This window comes from Sinocyclocheilus rhinocerous, unplaced genomic scaffold (assembly GCF_001515625.1).
Source record: "Sinocyclocheilus rhinocerous isolate Xijiao unplaced genomic scaffold, SAMN03320098_v1.1 scaffold295, whole genome shotgun sequence".
Classification (NCBI taxonomy): Eukaryota; Metazoa; Chordata; class Actinopteri; order Cypriniformes; family Cyprinidae; genus Sinocyclocheilus; species Sinocyclocheilus rhinocerous.
The window spans coordinates 405,613-416,140 of NW_015647035.1; the positions used below are offsets into that span (position 1 = coordinate 405,613).

Consider the following 10,528-nt stretch of genomic DNA (forward strand, 5'->3'; position numbering starts at 1 on the left):
TTGTTTGTCGTTTCTCCGATCACAAATGCAGACATGGTTTTATGTTTACGCGGCGCGATACGCAACGCAACGCGTATAAAGACAGTAAAAGTCATTATAATCAGTAATTATGTCCCCACTGGATGCAAGTTACAAATGCCTCGTTTATAATGGGTTTTATTGGTTTTGTCTCATCGTGCCGGGACATGGCATCACAATATGGTAAGGGGCGTAACATTTCCGTCACACGCTTGAGGTATTCAGCCAATCACAACGCACTGGATAGCTGGCCAATCAGCGTACACCTTGCTTTTCAGAACGATGAGCTTTGTAAAAATCGACGGGTTTAAGAAAGTCGGGGCATAGAGGAGCAACAATAATGTACATTGTGGAAAATAATGTTTTTTTTTAACCTTAAACCACATAAACACATTGCATTACACCAAATACACAAAATAATGTTCTTTTTAGCAATGTCATATGACCCCTTTAAGACATTTCCCAACTTAGGAAACACATAGGCTCTGTTATTTATTGAAACCCCATAAAACCCTCTAAACTATACAATCAACAGCTAAAAAGTGTGGAACATACCAGCTCTGCTTTATCCCCTTTCTCCCCAGGTTCACCTTTTTGACCCTGAAGACATTATGAAAAAGCAAAAGAATAGGAATACTCAATTTTACCATTCATTCAACAGAATTCAAACTGGCATGACGAAATACACTGCATCCCAAAGTCAAGCCATGTCATTTCAACAATGACAACAATCTGTTTGCTTGAGGGGCACCATTGCGTACCATTGGGCCTGGTAATCCTATATGGCCAGGGGGCCCTGAAACCCCCTTTTCTCCAGTAGGGCCATCTAAACCCTACAGAATGAGGAAAGAATGAGGAAATTAAATTTGGCAGAAAAGTCAGTCAGGGGTGAACTGGTTTGATGAACATCACCTGACAGCCTCAACAAGGTCTACAATAGGGCTGCACGATAAATCGCATGCGATATTTAAGCTCCTCCGTGAACAACGGCTCTGTGTAGTTAATGCTGCTCAATGTGAAAGCACACACATGATGGAGATTTACAGCTGATTACAGAAGCGGCTTTACTGATAAGATGCGTGTTAAATATCGCATGCGATTTATCGTGCAGCCCTAGTCTACAACCAAGAGACCTTTGAACTCGTAGCATCCAACTTGTAGGATTAATGATTAGTAAAAAAGCATTTCAAGGCGCAATGCTGCCCTCCCACCACAAACTCTTTCAAAATTCATCGAAGCACTCATGATCTCACATACTCAAATAACAATGACCGCATTTACATGCAAATCATTTTCTGATTAAGGTCTATATTTTGGTTAAGCCTTTAATCTGAAAAAATATGTTTACATGTCCCACAGTTATTGAAATATTCCTATGTTCTTTTAATCAGACTATTAAAACAAGCAAATATAAATTTCCTTTGGAAATACTGGGCATGCTTTATTATTATTATTATTATTAGTAGTAGTATTAGTATTATTATTATTATTGTTCCAATACAAAACAATATTCCAAATAAAGATTACATGAATCCAAACTTTTCCTTACATGTATATGCCAACTATTTTATTAATTTCTTGAAACTGAAATATTGGCGCAATTTGGTTAATTTTGGAATTGTAAATGTATTGACATGATGTTTACATATTTTGAATATTATGATATTTGGAATATCAGAATATTCTTTCATGCAGGGGTTAAAGGGCACAAGACCCTTGTGGTTATTTAACAATTAATGTATAGTCAGACAGACCATTTATGATTGGATTTAAGACGGGTACAGTCACTCACAGGTGATCCTGAGGGGCCCATGTCTCCCTTGTGTCCTTTTGCCCCAGACAAGCCCATGACTCCTCCTTCTCCCTGTGGTCCCTCAGGTCCAGGAGGGCCGATGGGTCCCTGTTCTCCTGGCTTTCCTCTTGGACCCTAAGAAGTAAACAGGTACAATCACTTTGCATAAATGTATCCACCAATGGACTAATTGCAAAATAGTGGCTAAAATGTTTCATTTATTGTAAATCAAAAAATATTATTTACCTTTTCCCCATCAAGACCAGGAGGACCTGGAAGTCCTACATCTCCCTGAAAAAAAAAAGTGATGTTTAATTCAAAATAACAAGGTAGTCTACAGTGACATGTTGCAAAATCATGGTATGCATGCTGCTTAAAAAACTTCTTAAAATCTCCCCAGAATTTCATATGAATATTATCTGAAATTCACCTAATGTTATACACTGAGTATAAAAAGGGTAAGAATGACAGAAGTTGGTCAGCTACCTTCAAACCGGGGGTGCCAGGAAGCCCTGGAGGTCCGGGTAGACCAGGAGGGCCCTAAAATAAAAAAAATAATATATACTTAAAACATCTGAAAGTAGTTGTCTGTTCATCTTTTCATGTGCTCAAATACGCAAACAATATCCAGTTTCCCAACATACTTTTTCACAACAAATAAATACAAGATATAGAGAAGGCTGTTAGAGCAACACTTACCATTAAATGCACATTGCGAATATCCTGTAAAACAAAATTAAATTAGTGCCTTCACATAATACAGATTAATCTGTTGAATCGCTTATGTGAGGCATAGAAGTGAATATGCATTAGAACTAAATCATAATCAAATTAAAGTAACATTAATCTGTGTACATAAAAAAATAAAGACATACATTTTCATTGTTGTTGATTAAAGTTTTTCCTGGCTCCCCAGTTGGACCTGGTGGACCCTGTTGAGCAATGGGGAAACACTCAATTGATACATGCCATTATTTCTGATATCAACCATTCACATCACACTGTTAAACAAATCTGGTGACTTGCATTGTTTTGTCTGTCAGTGACAAACCTGACACTGCACATGGCCTCTACTCACCCTTGGTCCAGATGGGCCTTCCTGGCCAGGATCACCCTGCAAGACAAAAAACATTAATTGTGCTGTTTTCTCCAAGGACACATTTAAAATATAACTAGTTCATGTAGAGTTGTCATTCTTGTTCCTTTTTGTTGTCATAAAATGTCAATTGCCCACCTTTATAGCAGCATATATAATGTGGAGAATGAGGGGTAGGTACCTTGGGCCCAGCTTGTCCTGGCTGTCCTGGGGCACCTGGTTCTCCTTTAATGCCAGTTCCTGCAGCACTAGGCTCGCCTTTCTCTCCCTAGCAATAAATAACAATCTAGAAGTTAACAAAAGATTCAAGATGCGGCTCTATATAACAAAGGTGTATAAAACAGTCTAGTGTGAGCATCTTGTTGCCATTTCCCTTTTGAAGCATTACAGTTAGCGTCTTTAATTCACCACAGCTGCGGTACTTAAACATAGGGAGCGAGAATAAAGGTGTGGTCACTGAAATACAACAAATATGGGCCACAGAATATGAGGTCGCCTAGGGCTTCTGTTTTACAGAAACACTAATTAAATCATACCAATTAACACATTAAAAATGTTAAAACATTTTCTTCTTCTATTGCCTGCAACACTGCAAGCCATGCAGATTTAATGCTCGTTTGCATGTGCATATGAAAATAAATGGAACACAAAGTGTTGTGAAACTGCAGCGTAATAATTTCATTGTTTGGCATCAGTACAGACAAAGTAATATCTGAAAGTGAAATGAAACCGAGACATTATAACACCAAAAACAAACAGCACTGAGTGCAGACAGTCAGGTCACCACTTCACAGAATTTTTTAGACATGCATGTGTAATTAAAGTCAAATGCAATTTACCAAAAATAGAATACATTCACACTAAATGTCAACCTTTATAAATAATAATAACAATGACAAAAGCACATTTACTAAAAACTTCAATTTACAGGAAAACAAAATATAGCTAACTCAAAATATGAATAAATACCATAATACTACATAAAATAACACTGTAAAGTTGGTGGAATAAGGTGCATGCATGGACCACTTTTATGGTGCTTTAGTTTGACATTTTGAAGCTTGACAATATCATTCAATTTAAATGAATTGGTAAAAATTCTGTGTTCCAAGTCATACAGGTTTGGAACTGCAAATGGGCGAGTAAAATTCACTATCAATATTAAACATAACATCTAAAAACTAGGCTTGAGGGTTTAAGCTCATTATCAGAACAAGCACTAATGCAAGAAATAGCCACAGCACACATTTGGGTGTACCTTGTAGCCCCGTTTTCCAGGGATACCAGAAACACCTGCCTGACCCTTCATATCGACAGGAAAAACCTCCATCACTTCAAGAATTTCATATGATCAGCAAAATGTGTTAAAGATACAACCACACCAAACCAGGCCTTTACCTTTCGTCCAGGGGCGCCTGGGAAACCAGGCTCTCCCTGAAGGGTGCAAGACGTCAACATTAGGAAAAACAAAAAGAAAGAAAAGGAAAACAGTGAGAATAGACCTAAACACGTCCTCAAATGCTGACCTTTGAAAATCAACAAAGGAATCAGCATCATATATTTTGGCTGAAAAAGTCATTTGTAATTTCAACTGAAGATTATTCTCCGTAATTATTCAGACAAACAGTGTTTATGTCGACCGTAAACCCCCAAGGGTCTATCAGATTTCTATTGAAGCAATTAGACCGCACGCGCTGGTATCAATATTTAAATTGGCATGTCGAAGTTTTTGCTCTCCAGGCACGCAAATAGCTGATCACTAGCATTGCCGCAATGAGCCGGCCCACAATTGGTTTGTTATTAATAGTAAAGAGCACAAGACAGCTATTTAATTCATGTCTGTTATCTCAGACTAATGAGCAGACATGAAGGCAGTAATCTATAGACACAGCTGCGGCTGCATGCGGACACTCGACCCATTGAGGTCGAGGGTGGCTGGGGGGTCTGACTGCTAGTGGCACCATCCGTCTTTCTCCTGCCATCTCATTCCTCAAGTCTCAGATGCCACTTTACAGTGTCAGAGGGTGAGACGGTTATATGTGAGGTGCCTGTATAATGAGCTATCAATCACGCTCTGGTGTGAAAGCAGCTTTGCATACAATCATAACAGATGAGATTGAACTCTCAAAGGAGCTGTTTAGCAGTGGAATGCTTCTGGAAGAGCATGCAGGGTTCTGGGAAAAAGATAGTTCTTTATGAAAGAATGGGTAAAAGGGAATGGATAGAGGCTGCAGTAGAAGTGAACTACCTTCACTCCTTGTTTCCCAGGCATTCCAGGCATCCCTAGCTCACCCTGCAAAATCAGCATTAATTACTCATCTTTTCAATACATAAACGGTTACATTCATGAGCCAAAACCAAAGACCACACTCATAACGCAAGCAAAACACCACTGAAAGCCTTTTACTTCAGCAGGTTGTTAGACATGATGACAACCGAGTATTTCCCAGCACATCTGCTCACCACTGGACTGTATGTTGAGCTTACAGTTTTGGTTCCCACTGACTTCCATTGTATGGACCAAAAAAAAAAATCATCTTTTATGTTCAACAGAAAGAAATGATGACAACTTTCATTTTTGGGTGAATTATGCCTTTAACTATCTTAACCATCAGTGCTGGGACCTGTAACATGCATTAGTTAAACCGATTAATATACTTGTTAAGTAGTAAAGAATACAAGAATAGACTACAATTAAAATTTACACCAAAATATCAGTTATCACTTTTTCCAAATAAGTAATGCATATGCCTTTTCTACATATCTAACCATTTCTATGGATTTATATATTAATTATTTATTTGCGTATTATTTAAATAATGTATACATAATTAGTATTTTTGATCTATTTCAAAGCTCCCCTTTCCCATGCTGGAAGAAATAGGGGTGTAACAGTTGTAATAGAGTATGTGTGAACACCCTCAAATTTATGTTTTAAAAATGTCAAAATGCTGTTTCAGTGGAATTCAGCATTTACAAATAAAATATACATTTCTAATGCATTTTTAATGTACGGTAATGGCTGCACGCCAAGCATAGCAATTCCACTGGAGGAAAGAGTTTCATTTAGCTTCAGTGAGAAAAAGTAATGCGATACTAACTTAGCACATCACTTTTCATAAAAAGAAGCATTTTAACAATTAATTATAATTTTAAAAAATCACCCAACACAACTATCCCAACAAGCATCCAGCTTTACTAGAAGACCATACTGGTTCACCACAAGACCAGCAGCAAACCACATCTAATCAGCATAAACCAGTTCGAAAATTAGAGTTTAAGCTGCTCTCTTTAGTAGGGTTATCAAACACACACACAAACAGGTAGATTGGCCAGCACACATTAATTACATTACATGGCAGTGCCACAAGAAAGCACTTGGACAACATGTCCAAAAAGCCTCTACAGAAAACAACGCATGCCATTTGAAAACTGGCAGCCAGACAGCAGGCAGCTGAGGGCAGAGGTCAAAGATGGCATGAAGACTCCAGTGAGTCTGAGTAGGGGGCAAGTGGCAGAGCCTAGTGTGGCATAACCCGCTTTGACAGGTGCAGCGGTCAGACCTTGGAGAGAGTTGCAGGTTATCAAGAGAGCCAGACGGCATATGTGTGTGGTTTGATTAATGATCCAAGGCACTCTAGTGTGCTTTTGGGCCTGAGACAAGACTGCTTGTCATACTCAGCTGCCTTCATAAACTCTGTCCAATCAGGCACCAGAACGGGCGGCAGGGTTTGAACAAGGCATCGTATGTGAGTTTATCCGTGTTCCCAGTAGATGAAAGAGCCCGACTCCATGTTACCATCCCGTTAAGGGAATGGAACGATGCAATGATTGTTGATCACTTTAATCATGAAAGAGAGACTTCTCGGACACATGCTGAAAACAGGAAGTCTCTTTGATCTTCTTTATTTCCAATCAACTCACACCATTCCGTTAGGCCCCTCTGCTCATCGTCATGTCTCCTTCAACCCCGTCCGCTTCTATTTTAAAGCGAATAGTGCTTGGTGGGGCAGAGGCTAGTGTGTGGACTGACACAGGCTGCAAGTGATTTATGGGAGTGCTAATCTTCAGGCTTAAAATGATGAGGACGGAGCCTTTTGAGTTGAGGGGAACTCTGGGAAAGTGAGGAGAACTGTCATCAGCACTGAGGAGAAGTGGCTGCGTTCTTTGCTGACAAACTTGATTCCTTCAGGATGGATCATAATAAGTAATGACTTACTTTGGCTCATGGGCGTCGTTAGGCCATTTTTAGGGGGGCTATAAAATGACTACTCAACCCCCCTAAAATTTTGCAATTAGCTCCATAAACTGTACACGAATTCGTGATCGCCTCAGTCCCCTTTAAATTTCATATGAAAACGGTGGCAGACTTCGATCGGCTCCTCCCCGTCTTTCTGCGCATTCTTTTTCAATCAGCAGACAGCAGCAGCGGCGCAGAGCGAGAAACAGAGGACAAGGTGTGTGTTTAACAATAGATTGTTGTAATATCTGCATCTGTGCAGTTTTGTTCTTTGTCATAAATACAGTTTACAAAATATCAATCGGTTGTAGCCTAAGTTTTCGTATATAAATTTAGCATACCACCCCTATTAGTCAAACATTTTATTTATATATATATATATATATATATATATATATATATATTATACCCTCATTGGGGGCTGAGCCCCCCTAAAATGAAAATCCTAGAATCGCCCCTGCTTTGGCTCATATGAAATACGAGAGCATGGTATACATGCTTGGCCCGAGGTAAAAAAGAGAAAACCGAAGAATGGAATTTCCAAACTAAACCTAATTAGTTCCATTTATATACATGCATCATATACTGCTAAAGTTCTTTAAGACACAAAGGGTCCTTGTGTGAAGAGAAAAACAACTATTAAAAAATTAGTCCTGAATCTTAAAATTAAAGAGGCAGTGTGTCAATTTGAGGCACTAGCAGCAACAAGAGTAATAGCAATCTGTTTGAATTTACATTCTGACAAAATGTTTGATTTATGCTTTAAAATAATAATCATAAATCCAACATTTTGTGAAGAACATTCACCAAGGCAGCATTTATTTGATCAAAAATACAGTAACAATAATATTGTGAAATATTACTGCAAATTAAAATAACTGCTTTCCATTTTAATGCATCTTAAAATGTAATTTATTCCTGTGAAGGCAAAGCTGAATTTTCAGCATCATTACTCCAGTCTTCAGTGTCACATGATCCTTCAGAAATCATTCTAACATGCTGATTTGCTGCTCTAGAAACATTTCTTATTATCAGTGTTGGAAACCATTGTGTTTGCATACAATGATACAATTTTTCAGGATTCATTGATTCATTTTTAATGGAACTTTTTGTAACAGTTTAAATGTCTTTACTGTTACCGTTTATTAATTTCATTCATCCTTGCTAATAATAATAATAATAAAGTATTAATTTTACTGACCTAAAATTTCTGAACAGTAGTGTATTCTCTGACAACATGACTTAATGCTGTACTCCAATACTTTTACTTCAAATTAATGTATTTTAGGATGTGAAGAAAAATTCAGATAAAGGAAATGACTTTTTGCAGTCATTTATTCTGTTGCACCAGCTTCATGTAGCACATAAAAACCCACTGTAAAATCACTGTAATGCATGACCTCTCCTGACTTATTGCTTCAATAGCCTTGGGTTCTCTGTTTTATCAATCCTGGTCTGCAGGGGAGTGTGTAACTGAGAAGTTTTGAAAGCCAATGTCAAAGGGAACAAAACAAAATGGCTCTCTTTGATCTCTGAGGTGCTGCACTTTAAATTCATGTCACGCCATCATCTCTCGTTCCTACTTGATATAAGAGTCTAAAGGAATCACACGTGTTACATGAGTGAGTGTCTTTGACTGTGTTTGTGCACACTTCATTTTTACTGTAAATGTGTGTTACATTTTTTCTTGTTGGAGAGAAAAGCAGACAGTCTTTAACAGCCTCACTTAATACAGATGAGGCTCACCTGCTTCTGGCTGCATATGTAAAAAGAGTTAATTTAGCGTTTGCTTATTTCCTTTTTATCTACACTTTCACTACGCAAAACCCAATACTGACTAGTAATGACAGAGACAGATGTTTTTGAGGGAAGACAGCAGTTTCCCCAACAAATAGGTACTGTGTCGATACCATAGTAAAGTGATGACATCCAATGTAGGTATGCAATACTAGTTAAATGCTTGGACAAAATGGACTTAAATGCTTAAAATTAGCTCTCTAGACAACAGTTGTGCCTACATATGAATTTCTTTATGAAAATAACATTTATTTACAAGTATTTTAATGCATGGATTGGAACAAATAGAGAAGCAAAATCAACAAGTGTGCATCATACTGCAGATGTGAACTGTTTAAAATGTATCCCAGGATGCACCACGTTAAGTCAGTTCAGCAGAGCTGAAATGTAGGCAAAGACAAAGCTCAAACAAAGTCACTTTTGGTCACTATATAATCTTATTTCATAGTTTTGATGACTTTAATATTATTCTAAAATGTTCATGATAATAGTAATAAAACAGAAAAATAAGAAATGTTTCTTGAGCAGCAAATCAGCACATTAGAATGATTTCTGAAGGATCATGTGACACTGAAGACTGGAGTAATGATGCTGAAAATTCAGCTTTGCATCACAGGAATAAATTACATTTTAAAATATATTCAAATAGAAAGCATTTATTTTAAATTGTAATAATATTTATCAATACTATTGTTACTGTTACTGTTTTGACTTTTTTATCATATAATTGCAACCTTCATATTGCAACTCATCCGAAACTTTTGAATAAAAGTCTATCAATGTATTAAAATAAGCAACAGCCCGGTCCACAAACAAGCCATCCTTCATCCCCAAACCCAAACAAAAAATGTTTCTGCATTCAATTAGAGGCAGTGATCAAGTGGTATATATATAAATGTATAAAAAATACTAAATATAGCACTGCTGCAGATGTGCTTATTCATCTGTCAGCTCCCCAGATGGTATGTCTGCTGAGTCTGATGATGAAAACTTTCACATATTTAAACACAGCACTCAAATGCAGAAACACAAAGCACTGTCATGACAACAGACCTAACAATCAAAGAGTATGGCAGCACATGTTTGGCAGGGACAACGGCAGGTAGCAAAAATAAGTGTGCTAAGTCCATCAAGCTGCGTGTAACAGGGGACTTTCAAACAAACAGTAGGATTAGAGGCCTGTAAATCAGACGCACAGGTGCTCAGATGAAGGAAGTAGGGAATGTCTTGAGCTTGCGGCCTGTTTTTCTCTTAGCGTGCAATCCCTCTGGTCTCTCAGCATGAATCCGGGACTGAGTCATATGTCTTTATGCACATCCTGGTTTCAGTTGCAAAGCATTTGTCCTGCCCTCAGCCCTTGTGAGTCCTTACTTTGGTAACGTAAGCCGGTGTCTAGCAGTGGTTCCGAGTCAATGAGGGTGGATGAGTTATAGGAATGTACATTTAGGGCTGACTTAAAGGCAGAGTAAGTGATTTCTGGTAGCCAATGTTGATATTTGAAATCACCAAAACAAACACGCCCCTACCCCAAAAGGGTCTTGCCCCTATTTTGATAGCTCCGCCCCACATATATGTACGCAACCCA

The 10,528-nt window shown here is 38.1% G+C and overlaps 1 protein-coding gene across 1 annotated transcript in view; it reads right to left on the reverse strand.

Moving 5' to 3' along the window:
* Nucleotides 1–10,528, reverse strand: part of LOC107708413 (collagen alpha-1(XIII) chain-like) — a 114,457-nt gene that overhangs the window by 17,993 nt on the left and 85,936 nt on the right. The window contains exons 21-28 of the mRNA XM_016512627.1: nucleotides 3,088–3,174; nucleotides 2,889–2,924; nucleotides 2,686–2,742; nucleotides 2,510–2,533; nucleotides 2,297–2,350; nucleotides 2,057–2,101; nucleotides 1,811–1,945; nucleotides 574–618 (exon numbers count right to left, since the gene is read on the reverse strand). Coding sequence (XP_016368113.1) covers nucleotides 574–618; nucleotides 1,811–1,945; nucleotides 2,057–2,101; nucleotides 2,297–2,350; nucleotides 2,510–2,533; nucleotides 2,686–2,742; nucleotides 2,889–2,924; nucleotides 3,088–3,174 — 483 coding nt within the window. The remainder of the gene's footprint in view (nucleotides 1–573; nucleotides 619–1,810; nucleotides 1,946–2,056; nucleotides 2,102–2,296; nucleotides 2,351–2,509; nucleotides 2,534–2,685; nucleotides 2,743–2,888; nucleotides 2,925–3,087; nucleotides 3,175–10,528) is intronic.